Source organism: Nicotiana tabacum, chromosome 16, assembly GCF_000715075.1.
Source record: "Nicotiana tabacum cultivar K326 chromosome 16, ASM71507v2, whole genome shotgun sequence".
Classification (NCBI taxonomy): Eukaryota; Viridiplantae; Streptophyta; class Magnoliopsida; order Solanales; family Solanaceae; genus Nicotiana; species Nicotiana tabacum.
In genome coordinates this window covers 104,972,836-104,988,562 of record NC_134095.1, presented here as the reverse complement: position 1 = coordinate 104,988,562, position 15,727 = coordinate 104,972,836, and the positions used below count along the sequence as shown (strand labels likewise).

General features: G+C 33.5%; 1 protein-coding gene across 16 annotated transcripts; it reads right to left on the bottom strand.

Annotated features, from left to right (window-relative positions):
• Nucleotides 1-735: 735 nt before the first annotated feature.
• LOC107797972 (uncharacterized) lies at nt 736-13,040 on the bottom strand. Of its 16 annotated transcripts, none has more exons than XM_075233185.1 (10): nt 12,728-13,040; nt 9,303-10,118; nt 9,018-9,222; nt 7,638-7,724; nt 7,425-7,549; nt 6,890-7,319; nt 4,156-4,298; nt 3,560-3,642; nt 1,751-1,787; nt 736-965 (listed from the first exon to the last, which is right to left on the bottom strand). In XM_075233185.1, the coding sequence occupies exons 7-10, from the start codon at nt 4,241-4,243 to the stop codon at nt 877-879; spliced, it is 297 nt and encodes a 98-aa protein (XP_075089286.1). In that variant the 5' UTR covers nt 4,244-4,298; nt 6,890-7,319; nt 7,425-7,549; nt 7,638-7,724; nt 9,018-9,222; nt 9,303-10,118; nt 12,728-13,040; the 3' UTR covers nt 736-876. The 16 variants fall into 16 exon arrangements, 4 of the variants coding, with proteins under 4 accessions (XP_075089286.1, XP_075089285.1, XP_075089287.1 ...); XM_075233184.1 differs by having other exon boundaries at nt 4,156-4,295; XR_001650801.2 differs by lacking the exon at nt 1,751-1,787 and having other exon boundaries at nt 4,145-4,295.
• Nucleotides 13,041-15,727: the final 2,687 nt, after the last annotated feature.

Sequence of the window (15,727 nt, the reverse complement as noted above, 5' to 3'; positions counted from 1 at the left end):
GAATAAGGGTGTAATTATTACGTTTGGGCCTTTGATTGAATAATGATTTGAAGAGGATTTTATGAATTGTACGGAATTAAAATACCCACGTAAGGTGAATCGCATTGGGATCACTACTGGAAAATAGGCCTATGGCAACAGCAGGTAAACTGTTACAATTGATAGGCCAACCGTTGCCATAGATGTATTGGAACGGTTCAGCGACTGTGACATCCGCTCGCGTGCCAATAGATCTACATCAACGGTTGACCACACCGTTGCTATAGATCCAGCTATCACAACAGTTTTCCCTCTGTCTGAAGCAACGAGTGTTCATTTCAACTGCAACGGTTGCAAACCGTTACCATATAGTTTATGCAACGGTTGTAAACTGTTACCATATTATTTACTACAATGGTTGGAAATTGTTACAATATAGTTTATTGCAACGGTTATGTATGCTATTGCAACGTTTATTTACAGCTATTGTAACAGTTTCATTACGCTACCGTAACGGTTTTGTTTCTATTGCATCGGATTCAATTGCCAATTGCATGAGTTTGTCACACTTTTTGGAACTGTTTGCAAGACCTATCGGAACGATTTAGAATGTCTATGGCAACAACATTTGTGCTTATTGCAACGGTTCTATTAGGTTATTTTAAACATTTAATTGACATTACTACCTGGAAATATTTGTAATTATACCTGGAAATTATATAAATAAAAAGATAAAACACTTCATAATCTTTCATGTCCAATAAGCTAAGAATAACGATAATAGCAAAGTGTTTTAACCCAATTACATAAGTTTTACAGTTCAACACTTCAAAAGTTAAAGTTTCAAATGTTATAACAAAAGACTCCAAGAATATCGACAACATCTCAAAGTTCCTCTTAGGTAAGGTCTAGATCTTCACTATCTCCATCTTCCCTTTCTTCAGTTGCTCCACCTTCTCCATCTTCCCTTTCTTCAGTTGCTCCACCTACAAAAGAGAATAAATAAAGTCATTAAATAAGAATGGGTATAATAGAATTTTCTCTAATTGTAGCTTTGTAAGTAGAGAATGGGTTGGTTGCATCTTCCCTTTCATTCTTCTAACTAGTACTCTACCCGCACGCGATGCGCGGTCTCTAGCTAAAATTATAATAGCAAACAATTCCCTCCAAACAATCATACGAATTATTTAGAAATAATTAGTCATGAAATTTTGAAAAGTAAAGTTAATACAATAAGCTGATATATCTTGTAAAAGTATTTGTAGTTCTCAATCATAATTCCTACTTAAATGCTTTTTAGTAGTCGATATAAAACCTTGCCTTTCATTTTTAAGTAGTCACTATAATTTTGTGCTATCTTTTGTCCTAAAATTATAAAATCAATTTTAAGTTCATCGTAATAGGTAGAAAGCCACACTTTCATTGGAATCAAAATGCATCAACATTCAGAGAGAATATAATCAACTTATAGTTGACTTAGATTATTAGCAAAATCAAGATGATGTGAAATGTAATGCTTCTACTATTCATGTTTCGTCTCATCAAAATGCTCGTTGCCTGTAAAATTTATTGAATTAGTAACAAATAGGGAAAGTATAATAATTATAAATAAAAAGAAAAACTAATCTAACAAAGAACAATATCGTCTTCATGATGACAAACTAATAGTATCGTATTTATGATGACAAACCTTTTTTTTTCTTGAATGAGTTGAAGTATCTTTTTTACAATTTGCTTCCAACATATAAAAATTGGAAAAATCATAGCAAACCTTTTAGGAATAATAAATTTATGAAATATGCATCATCCTGCAAAGAAACACACCAAGCTACAATTAACTTAAGATTAAACCATTATAAAAATATACCAATTTATTTTCAATGTATTTGTCAATGTCAATTCCCTTCTATGACAAATGATTAGAGTATCCCTCTCCTTAGGTGAAAATTGTATATCAAAGGTTAAACTTTTTGTTTCCCTTGCTAACCTTGTTTTTGCTTCAATTTATATCTTTAAAGAAATAAAAATCTCACGTCACATATGACATGCTTGCCATTTCTTCGTAGAAATTACACGGGGCGCCCTATTTGGTCGCCCCCATTTAACCTATACCCATTTTTTTTTAAAACTTTTAACTTGTACCCACTTCTTAAATAAATTCAGTTCCCTTTCTCCTCCTCCTTCTCCATCACCATCACAACCTCACCCCCCCAATATAATGAACGTAAAGAGTGCAAGGTTTTCACTGGTCCATAGGCCATAGCTACTCAGTAGCATGGATGGAATTATAAAGCCACAAGAAAACTCTAATCTATTCTAGAAGAAATTTGCAGGCACTCCTCATTGCAACAGTCATCTTTTATGATTATGTGTTCCCAACCCTCTGTTAATGTCATGCCAACCAACTGTCATCTTTTAGTCTGTTTCTGTAGTTCTTAAATCCTCGATCTCAAAGGTAGCTAATATCCAAAGATTTACTGTATGTAATACATGTTGCTTAAATGACGTCCATATGATTCTCCGAAGCATGATATTTGACGATCCTAGCACCTCGAATAACTGAAGTCTCTCATTTACAACACAAAAACTTCAACTCTAGTGTTGTAACTGGAAACTTCAGCTCTAGAGCTGAATATTAATAGGTGGTAAAAAACTCCAACTCTAGTATGTAATATTAATAGGTGGTAAAAAAAACTTCAGCTCTAGTATGTAATATTAATAGGTGGTAAAAAAACTTCAACTCTAGAGCTGAAGTTTCCCATTTACAACACAAAAACTTCAGCTCTAGAGCTGAACTTCAGGCCCGGCTACTAGAATGCTGAAGTTTTGCGTGATTGTCTTTGCTACTTCAGCCCCGTATGCTGAAGTTATGCGAAAAAACGGGTACGCTTGCAATATTTTTTGCAAAGCGGGCACATTTCTTCAAAGAGCCTATTTAATGGTGGGCTTTGGACCGTTGAGTTTCATATGCAAAAGTAGATATTCTTTGCCGGCATAAAATGTCCTCCGGATAATCTCTGGCTTCAATATTATATTATTTTACTATTATAAAAATCAGTAATTTTATGTTAAACGACAGTGAAAATAATGTTGTATAAATTAGTATTAGAAGTGGTACTCTTACATTAAGCTGAAAATTATATACATGCTAGTTTTCCTTATAATCAACTCCAATTTATAAGATAAGCAATAAATACTAATGAGGTTTGAACTCTAAAAATATATATGTACAAAGCATATTCTTCATCAAAAAATTATCACGGTCAATAAAAATTATTTTACCCACAGTATGCTTCTTTTAGTAACTTCATAACGCATGAACAAATGTATTAAATAAAAGAAACAAATTGGTGGTAGTATAAAGGAAAATAATAAAAATATAGCACAATAAATAAAAATTAAGCTTAAAATATATTTATTGGCTATAAAAATTTTGTTATACCCTTCATATAAAATGATCACATTTCCTAATCTGATAACCTAAAAGTGTTAAAAAACATCGATTATAATGGGTTAAATTATATTGAAGTGTTAATATTCTTTACACTAAATATATATAAGTTAAATATATGATATTTACCTGTGCTCTTCTTCTATTATAAAATAACACGTCCACTTTATATGGCATGAGATGAAATTTGGCTGCACGTTTTAGTTTCTGACCTGCATATTACTTAAAAATTAGTTTTAAAATCCAAATGCTATTTAAATGCGAAATTCTTTTATAAATATTTTAAATCTCTAAAATCACCTAAACTCTTGTATAACACTTCGGTAACTTGTCTACCAAAATCAGTTTCCTCTACGATGAACATTAGTGTTGCGTCAAAATTTATACAATTTGTCATTAAAGTATTATTCAATAATATTTGTAAATTAGCCATTAAAGCATCACAAATAAATGGATTGCATAAATGACCAATTATATGCATTACTGCCAATATTTCTCAATTCAAACTTCAAATTTAATAAGTTCCGTCAATTGCTTTATTGTAGCTTTACGGATCTGCTTTGGATGCAAATATAGTAGTCAGTAAGGATAATCTTGTGGATTATAATTAAGTAGAAAAAATTTACTGATGAAATGCAACAAAGTTTTTCTTTGAAAATGAAATATGCTCAAATATTTTAAATTTTATTAGTAGTGGAGGTTGATAACTAATACCTCTTACGTACATGGATGGAGATCCTTCTCTTTCATTTTTACTTTACTTCTTTTCACCATTTTTGTCATTTTCTTGCTATATAATTTTGGGAGGCCCATCTTCTACATATTCTCACTCAGGGCTTTCACCTGTGTCATTCTCATGAGAACCCTGCTATGAATGAATTTACATAAAGAATATTAGTGTTTTAACATAATGTTATTAATGGCAATAGGACGTGATAAAGATTCTCAACTTACTTGATTAAAAGTTGGATTCAAACTCATCCAGTTATTTAAAAAAAATCGGATCCATTGATTAAAAGTTGGATTCAAATGCAATAATCTGGCATATGTTTATACGGAAATGTACTACTACTAAATTGTTTACAATAGGCTATACAACTACTGCCTATATTTTCTCTAACCACATCTTTATCCACATCCAACACTATATCCACGTTCTATAACCACGTTCTTTTATATATTAAGTTACTCTCTTTTTTCTCGACATTTTTCAATAGTTTCTTATTACCTTTTTTTTTCAAAAAAATAGTATATCCCAAGGATATGAAGATAACTACTGCCATTATTTTCTTTAACCACGTTCTCAATCTAAATCCACATCCAACATAAACTTACCGTAACTCCTTTTGATAACTGCAAAAATAGATACGTTAAATTAAATTCAAAAACTTTAAATCAAAATAACTACATTTATTCCATTATCTTAAAAACGTAATTTATTATCTTAAACATAAATAAATGGTTTATAAATTTCAGTAACTTTTTAAAATTCAAACTAAACCAATAACTAATTATTAACTAAATAAATAATTATTAACTAATTATGCCATATGGCTTTTTTCTAGGCTGCCACTTGACTTAATGTGTTGTATTTTTCTTTTGGATTTTAATTATATATATATATATATATATATATATATAAATAGATATAGAAGATAGATTAATGAAATAATATAAAATTAAGCCACATGTTTTTAACAAAGAAGTAGGGCAAGAAAATAAGAAGAAAAAACTAAGGAAAAATGTGGGGTTCCATTTTTTGGAAGTGGAGTAATCATATATTTTTAGTTTTCTATTTTAAAAAATATGTGTATAAAAAACGTGGGACTTAACAAAACTCCAATAACTGAATTGGTTAATTATTTAAAAAAATTAAGTTTTTTCCTATTTTTTTAATCTCCAAATTTATTGGAGCTTTGTCCTAAAACATGACACATGTTGACATTTAATTGTGACACTTGGCATAATAGCATTGATTTGCTTCTCCTTTTATATATTAAATATTAATAGATTGTAACTTTATAAGTTGAGAAAATTCCAACATTTCAGCACTTAAAACAGGCAATTTTGAAGTAGACTAGACACAACATGTCATATCTCTTAAAGAAAAAAATTTGTTGTAATATAAAGTAGCCAAGAGATCATGTTTCCAACTCTTTTTAGGATCACATTCCCAGTAGGGGCTGATTTTGTTGGTCTTTTCAATATGTGCTAGGTAAAAAAGAGGACACGAGAATTTCCACTCAATTTTTCATCTGCTAACCTCACAAGAACATGTCCGGTAAATTACTACCCATAGCTTAACCTCCATCAGAGTTTTCAAGTATAATTTTGAAATAGTAAACCTTTTCAACAGGGTTGGAGAAGAGAATGGGACGAGCAAAGATGCTAATCTTTGTCACAGCAAAAATATCACAACCTGAGATTATATCGCTGCTATGACTAAAAAATTATAAAATTATAAAGACCAGATATGTAGCTGATTTCAGGTATATGCTTGTGAACTGCATGCATACAAACATCTAGGTCAAGACATATCCCTAATATGCATCAACGATTCCATTATGAATGAGAACAAGTACAGTTAATTTCAATCAAAATGCATTATAGTAATCAGACCTTCCACCCACGCCACACAAATACTGTATAGATTCTCCTATACTTTCTAGTTGTGAGAACTTTCTCAGCTTTGATAAAAAATGCAGAAGAGAGCATCTATGAAAAAACTAGAGGAAGTTCCTAATGCTTTTGAAAGATGCATACTGTATAGATTCCCACATTGCAGAAACACCAAATCCCTCATAATGAAAGAAAGGTTCAAAGTAGTAGAAAAATGAGACCAAGGCAATGGTCAATCCAACCTTAATTGAATGAACAATTTTCCTTGGATCATCTTCTGCTATTTTCTTCATATCGCTATCAAAAGAATACGCCTTAGAAACTGGTTTCTTCACTACTCCCTTCACCTTCAACATTCCAGCATTTTCTTTATTCTTCACTGGCGCCATTTCTTGAATTCTCTATAAATTAAAAACTTTTTTTTCTGTCTTGTACCTTTGATTTTCTTGCTTATTGTTTCAATGTAATGAGGTGTTTTTCTTGAAGGTTAATTATATCAGACACTGAAGTTTACTTGATATATATATAGAAGAAAAGCAGGAGTAGATCAGTGTTATTTCCCTATACTTTCTAGTTGTGAAAACTTTCTCAGCTTTGATAAAAGATGCAGAAGAGAGCATCTACGAGTCACTATGCGTATCTTTTAGCAATTACTTTCCCGTGAGCACACCAATTTGCGCTCTACTGCTTATCAAAAATATTTCCAGCTACCAAAATATTTCCCGTCAAACAGTCACTATGCCTTATCAGAGAGAGCAGTGGCTGAAAAGCAACAGAAGGAAAAGAAGAAGAAGAAGAAGGATGAGGAGGAGGAATAAGAGAAGAAGAGTACGTACTGACCTCGATTATTACTCCCAGTAGATAGACGATTGATTAGTTGCACAACAAGCGGAAGCATCTCCAGGTGAACGAGCATCGAAAGCTAGCATGCTGGGATCAACCTGTAAATCTGGATTAAGACGCTTAAGTTGTGAAATCAGTTAACTGCAACTTGTAGTTCCATGGCATCTTTTTGTGCATTGAACTTTTCCTGCATTCTTTGTTGCATCCTTTCTTCCATTTCCACCATTTTTTGTTGCAACATCTCATCGGTAGAACTTAAAGAGGTTCCAATATCTCCCACTTTTCTTTTTAAGGAAGTCTTGGTAACCCCACGTCCATACAATCTTAGGCGTCCTGGATGCTCAGGTCCCATGACGGATGCAAACGCGTCAACTGATTGACTGCCATCTTCAGTTTCTTGTGTTGATTGTATTCTATCCATTTCAGCCTACAAGACCAAATTGAGTCAATTTTAGATTAGAAAGTATATAAAATTGAGAATAACTAATAACAGATAAATGATATCAACAAACTTTAAATTAGTAACTCATACAATTTTATTAAGAGTATCCGCATACGAGGCCTTGTATACTCGATCGGGATTTCTTTTTCTTATAGCCACAAATATGTCCTTACTTGATAGAGGTTCAGAAGTTTCTTTCTTTTTTTCCTTTTTTCCTGGTTACATAAAAAGTGGTATAAAATAGTTCAGATTATGGCTAGCAAGTTCATATTTAAAAGAATAATAAGAAAAAAAATATCAAACCTCCCATATTCTAGCAAAACCTTTTTTGCCAGCAGTGTGTGGATATCTCAACTTTTTGCGATTCTCAGTGTTGGTTTCTTTCATTTTCTGTGACAAAAAAGAAACATTGTCAGTGAATACATGATATTGCCCTTTCTTGAATACAATATAATAACCAATTCTTTTGGCTGATGAATAAAATCAGAACCTTGGCACTAACAGACTCCAGATTAGAATAGTTATATATCCCAAATCTAGCTTTTAATTTGCCTTTTATTGTGGTCTGTTTGAAACCAAAACCAATTACCAGAGAATCACTCACATAAATCATCACATTCAGACAAAGAGCAAACAATCAGAGTATACCTGGGGAGAAGAAAACAGAAAGGTGGGATTTTCAGCTCTTCTATCAAGAAATGTCATGCAATTTCTTTTAAAAATACAACATACTTCAGTTATGGCTAGCTGGTTTCTCCCTCAGATACATATAAAGAGCAGAGTCAAATATAAACGAACATTTCGTTCTCTATTCATAAATGAATAAGCATTAGCAAGTAGTTAGCTTGCTATGCAACAAGTTTATAGAGGGAAGAGCATTAACATTTGTTGGCAATTCGACCTCCATTCAGGAGATGTTTAGGAGAGTGAGTGAGCAGTTCACAGCTATGTTCAGGCGCAAGGCCTTTTTGCATTGGTACACAGGTGAGGGTATGGATGAAATGGAGTTCACTGAAGCCGAGAGCAACATGAATGATTTGATTGCAGAATATCAACAATGCCAGGATGCTACAGCAGATGATGAGGAAGAGTATGAAGAGGAGAGCACTGAGGAGCATTATGAATCTTAAAGACATTTCTAAATTCAATATTGCTGCTTTTGTTAAATTTCTGCCAAGTGGACTTGTTATTGTTTCTATTGTCTCCTTTTCACTTGAACTTTCTGTTTTGATTTGGTGAGAATTGAATATTGAAATGTTTCTTAATGGTCTAAATATGAGCATACTGTATTACAGTAGCTTCTTAAAGAGTAAAGGGTGATGGTGTTTTCAGTTATCTCACTGTTTCTGGCACTCAGTTGGGATAACTTTTAACACCATTATACTCCTATTATTATATAAATATTCCTCTGGACAGAAAATTATGCTTAATAGTATATGATTTCATAATGTTTATTGTTACTTCTATTTGATTCATCTTTTCAATATCTCATTTTTAAAATTGACATTCTAATTAGGTAATGAACAGAAAAGTAGCTTAAAATTACTTCTACTTGGTCAAATGTTTGAATTTTTCCCCTCACTATATTTCTCGAGCAACTATATTTCTCGCCTAAGAACATGATTTCTAAATAAACAAATATCAGATATTTTAAGCAAATCATGGAACAATATTCAGTTTTACCTTGTAGGTATCAGAGTTCCAATATCTAAGAAGTTCCCTAAATTGAGAATCCAGAACATCAACCGGCCTATTCTCCATTCGAAGCTCGTCATTCTCATAGGGTTCAAAATGGTCTTTATATAACTGGTTTTTGTACTTTCTCCAAGCATTTCAAATTGATTGAAAAAACCCACTTTTTTGCACCTTCATGAATGTCATATTTTCCCTACAAATTTAGAGCAGTTAGGTTGGTGTAAACAATATGAAATATCCACACACAACTATTGAATATTGCGAATTTCAAACCTTGACATATTTTCATATATCTTCTTTTGTCTCAGGTTTCCTCCAATCAAACACATTAAGAGGACAAAAGGTCGCATTCCTTGCCAACGTACCAAGGAAGCTACCCAACTCATTTACATCATCATCAGTAGGACCCATGGGTTGATTGTTCTCATTTAGCACAATTTGCTTGCGCTCTTTCCTACCATGAACACTTTGCATCTAAGTTTTTCCTCTTTTTCGTTTTTTGGCAGAAGGAACTACATTAATATGAAGTAAAATAGCCACCAAAAGTCATTACGTTATTGAATTTAACTATTGAAATCTACATGTTCTTGCCTTGTTCCTCGGATTGCTCGTTTGTTTCATGATTGGAAGAATCCTCAACTTGTTCTTGTACCGTTTGTGAAGCACGAGTGGTGGAATCCAGTGGTAGTTGTTGCAATTGTTTACGTACTGCTTGTGATGCAAGAGAGGTAGAGTTCAGTGGAATTTGTTGCACTTGCTCATGTACTGTTTGTGCTGGTGCAGAAGTAGAATGCAGAGGCAGCGATCCACCTATCCACCTGTAGAAGTAGAATGCTGCAATTGTTCACGCACTGCTTGTGATGCAGAAGGTGTAGAGTTCAGTGGCATTTGTTGCACTTGCTCATGTACTGTTTGTGCTAGTGTGAAGTAGAATGCAGAGGCAGTGACCTTGGAGCATTAATAACTCTGTTTGTTTTCAATGACGAAACCTTTAGGTTTCGCAAAGATGCAAGCGATCCAGCTGCAATGCATTTTGTTAATTTTTTATTTTTACTTGAGCGCCCTTCCTGATTCATGATCCGCTTTCCTCTGTTCAAAATTAGATACACATGAGAGCCAAGAAGTATTTGAACACAAACAATAGAATCAATTGAGTAACTTCATACTGCTAAGATACAAACAGTAGGTACAAGAGTAATGGTAAACCCTTTAAAGGTTCAAAAACACAAAAACTCAACAGTTGTGAACAAATGGGATGCTGTAATTCACTATCAAAGTACAGAAGCAGCCCAGGGCATAATATTGACTTAAGAGGAATCATATTAGAGTTATCAGATCACTTTGAAGATACAGTCAAGCAAGAAAACAACGTGCAGGCAATAGACATGTTCATTTCTCATAAATTTTAGACTCATAAGTGTACAAACAAGTATCACACATAGACAATAGACATGTTGGACAGTGCTGGATGCAGCAAATAGCCACTTTTCTACACCTCGATTAGAAACATCAATGGAATGAAACTGTATATGCGCAGGAGGCTATCATATGGAATTAATGTTATTTATTTCTAAGAATCTTGAACTAATTTTTCATACAAATTTTAGGAGGAAGTTGTTTCTGAAGCTACTGAGATAGTTAGCATTAGTCCGGTTGAGCCGGCAAATGAAGTAAGCTAATTAAGAATACTGTTATATTTTTATCCATACTTTTTTACTAATTTTCATACGACACTTTTAGCAGGAAATAGTTTCTGAAGCTAGCGAGAGCGTTAGCATCACTCCCGTGGCTTCAAATGCAGCTCTAGCATTACAGCTTCCCAGGTACATTTTTATATTCCACAAAGCTTAACTAAATGCTTAAATTAGTATTCTGAATTATACTTGATCAATATGTCATTTAACTTGAATTGCAGTTATTAATTTATTTTCCGGATATATGATTAATATGATATCTTGCCTACTAAGAGAGTAGCATAGCTACTTAAATTATTTGCAAAGCCTCATTCTACAGAGTCACACCCAAAGTTATATACTCCCTCTTTGGCATGTTAGACACTGAACTATATTTCTCTATGTGCTACAATAATTTCAGAAGGAATATGTTTGAGTGGGAAGTTGACGAGTGGCACAGTCAGTGTGCAGTTTAAAGAAGTTAAAGATGGATGAGAACAACAAAGATCGCCTCCCGAGCAAAGATGATAGTTTTTCAGATAAATCTTGCTATCACTCTCTTTTTGGAACAAATCTATCACTCACACAAAACATCACTGCACACCATTGAGCTTGGTAAAAGGACAGAATAATTTTCAAGACAAAGCCACAGCTATTTAATTTTTGCTTTAAATCACCAAAAGACTTTTCAACTTCAGTTCAGAAAGAAATAAAGAAAGCCATTGTTTGTAGACCACTAGAAGAGATTACAGAGAATATATCAAACATAAAGTGAATGAATAAGCATAAGGGAAGTTTAAAATCTTGGCACAATACCTTTGATTTTCTAATACAACATAGACTACTTTGACAGTGGCAAGGCCCTGAGACTACTTTGGAAAGAAATGTATGAAGAAAGTAATGTTTGTTGAGAAATGGATGAAAGTTGTTCTACTTTTGGTTTTGGTAATGTAACCAAAGAAGAAGCCATAATAGGGAAAATCACAAAATCACACTCTCTGGTTTCTTGATGTCACGGAAAGAATGCAAAAAAGAATATGAGGAACACAAATTAGATCAACGACTATTCAGGAAATCAGTAATCCATTCAGTTTCAAGGAACTACAGCAGCAATGAACAAAAATTCTAAAACTAGAGCCAAAACAAAGTTCAAAGCATCGGATTTCAACACTGGAACCACAAAAGTTCAATTCATGCTGTTAAGGCATCAACAGTGCAACAAAGCTCATAAAGCTCACAAATTTGAAGGAACCATTGAATTCATTGTCACTAATTTGAAGGAACTTACAAAGCTTGTCAAACATTTAAATCTGGCCAGAAATAATTCTGCACAATAACTGCACTTTCAGCTCAGTATTTCCAAATTTCTGGATAGTGTTTTGTAGTTTTCTGGACAACTCCTACACAGTTTCTCCACTACAACAGTTAATATCTCAATTCTCACCCTATTAGGATTAGGTTCTGGTTTGAATCGAATCTAGAAGAAACAAACATAATTAACTATTTGCGCATTACAACAACTACCCAGTAAAATCCCACAAAGTGGGTCTGTTAAATTTAATTAATTTAAGGTTTATATCTTTCTGCTTTGGCTTAATTCATGTTCATCTCTTTCCTTCTGCTCCATATATCACTTTTATAATTAAAAGAAGATGAGCAAGAAGAAAAAGAGAAAACTTGACAATTTAATTAATTTGAAATGTCTGTTAAAACGCAAATCCCAATTCATCCACACATGCGGATGCAACAAACAAGCAACATTTCAGAATTAACTCTAACCTTTGCATGTTTGGATTTGTTGGAGCAAAAGAGAGAAGAAAAAAAGGAGAGCAAACACTGTTTCACCAAAAAATAACTGATTTGACACCACAAAATTAAAAAAATAAAGCAAGAAAAACTTCAGATTCACAGCCCTAGAGCAATCCTACAACAATCAATATAAATATAAATACACCAGCCCTAGAGCAATTCTACAACCTCCATGGATAGATTGAAGAGTTAAAAAAAGGCATCAAAATAACTTACATGGCTAAAATCACTAGTGTTGGAATTAGGGATTTGGGGAGAGCACCTATTTTGAGGAAGTCTGCTCAGATGCCTCAAAATTTCGCCACCCCCTTCACGATACCCAAAATTTTGCCACCCCACTAAATCAGCAAAACTTATTTGTAAAAACCTATTAAACCAAGTTCAGAGAGTGAAAGAGAGGAATACGATAGAGAGGAAGATTCAACAGATTTCTTAGAGTGAACGAGAGAAGAAGATTTTTGGAGAGAGAAAGGCGTTTGCAGTTGAAGAAGTTGTCTGAGGGTTCTTAATTTGGAGGTATCAGCTAGTATTGGGGGTATCGCAGGTTTTAATGGGGAAAGGGCAAAAATAGTCTTTTTACTTAATATTTTGATTATTAAAATTATTCAAAAATAAAATAAATAGGGGTTGGGACAGTTTATATAACCGTTGCGCCAGATGCATCTATGGCAACGGTTGTTTTATAATTGCAACGATTGTATAGCTTAAGTGTGTTGATATCACCTAAATGCTATTGTAACAGTTGTAACCGTTACCATAGATGTTCTATGGCAACGGTTGTTCAACCGTTGCTAAAATAACTGTTGCCATAGGCCCTTTTTCTAGTAGCGATGCTATAAAATATGATTAGTGAAGTACAGTATCGCCCTTAAAGTGGATCAGGAAAATCACTTCAAATGTTCCACGATGCAACGTAAGCCCTAGTGGTAATATATTAAATAAGAAGTTTCAAGTCATCAATGGAAGGATGTAGGTCAACATTGAGGTAAATCAACAATGGATGGGTAAAAGTTGTAAGGTACGAGATGAGATAAGGCCATCAGTCTTTAGATGAACAGTAATGAAGAAGCATTAAAGGACTCAGATTCATACATATAGGATAAACAACAAGAGTAACATGGAGTTTGGTAACAGACCTCAGCAGCGATAAATCGAAGTAAGATTTACAATATAGTACGACCTATCTAGCCGCAGTAAAGTCATACGGATAGATAACTGGGTCTATGAAACAAGATATAGCAATATCCCTAAGTTCAACAAAAGTACCAGATGAAGAACTTTAGTATACCTATAGATACCCAGAGGGACATCTTGTCAAGCTTAGTATATAAAGTGAGGCCTAGAGATTGGCTATAAACTGGAGGAGAAAGGAAGGAAGAGTCGCATAGGCACACTTACAAGGTTAGAGTCGTACAGGCTGCATGATAGAAGGTATCAACAGTTACGAGATTGGAAGGATTCTAACTACAAGTCGTGGTGCAAGAAAGAGGCCTAAAGGGGGGAATGCCCTGGCTTATAGGATTCATTCACAAAATAGATGCCTAAGAGGCAAGAGGAGTACTAAAGTATTCGCAAGAGGTGTGTGTTGTAAGAATGACAAGTGCATTAGCCAATATTCGAGGACGAATGTTCCAAAGGGGGTAATGATGTTACACCCTACATTTTTGTATATGAAAGTACACCATAAATAAATTGACGAGAGCTCAAAAATGAGATGTTACGTCCCGTATTTTTTTTACGTTAATGTTTCGTCGTAAGTTAATCGACGTAAGCTCGGGAATGAGATTATTTTGGGATTATAAGTATTATGCTATTCCAAAAAAGTGATGAGAATATTCATGAAAGAGAGAGGGTAAGCAAATTGGAGAAAATGAAATTTCTCTAAGTTTGGCAATTTGGGAATAAAATACGGTCCAAACTATTATATCCCGTATTCATGGACTAGTGTCATATAAGATAACACACGACTGTGATAGTAAGATATATAAGGTGTGTTAAAAGTTAGTAGCATTATAAGTAATTTGAGATAATTCTTAATTATGTGGGAAATTAGTTAATTATGGATTTTAATAAAAGATTAACTAAGTGATTAAATTATTTGGATAAGCTCCAATGTGGCAGCAAATTAAGTGAGAATTAAAGCCCAATATGGTGACTCTTACACCATGTAGCAAGGTGGCACAATTAAAGAGATTTGTGGCCAAGTCATTATCAAAGTGGGGTCCACAACATAAAACTTTAAGAGATCTCTTACCTTATTCAAAGAGTGATGCTAAGACTTGTTGGAGATTCCCTTACGGATGGAGTTCAAGCCAACAATTTTAAGAAGGTTTCTTACCTTATTATGTTCGGATGCTAGTAATGGATGAATCACTTTACCTAAAAGCCATTTCTTGGTTCATCTTTTTGTGAGGATTTAAGCTTTTATGTGAATTGATCTTTAAAATTACACTATGTTGAGTGTACAAACACAAAAGGGAAAAAGAAGCGTGAATCTGGATTGGTCGAGATGCTAATTCAAATAAAGCTTGATAATATCATACAGATTTTTCCTACTTCGATTTGTCGTTACGTGTTTTCGCAAAAGAGAATCGGTTCAGGTATGTTAAGGCTATCTCTTATTCCTTTTGGCATAATCTATACGACAAACAAAACGAGCAAATGCACAATTTTCATAAATGAATCTATTCACAGAAATACTAGGGGTGTTTGTATTTTTAATTCTCCATGTGAATTATTATTATATCTTCTATTCATAGGTCTCAGAAAAATACGTATTTCATAAAGTTTATCCGAAAAACATATTGATTTTTATGGGATTCCAAGAAAATCTTATTAATGTGTTTCTTATGCATTTCATGCATTTATACATGTGCATTGACACATGTATTTTATGCATTTATATATGTACATTGACCCATAACCAGATGGTATTATATATGCATATATTATATATATATGGGATATGGGAAAAGGTTATGGCGTTATATACGCACCACCACCTGATCAGCTGGTATACGTTAGTAATTTGCCCACAATGGCCGAGATGATATGATGGGATGCCCTCAAAGGCTTGATGATATTATGAACAGATGTACTTATGCACGACATGATATTCATACGCATATGCATGACACTATAAGTATTTCATGATTTACAAAATTGTACAGACTTATAGGTTGAGTCATGTACTCTATATTTCTTCCATGTCTTTTA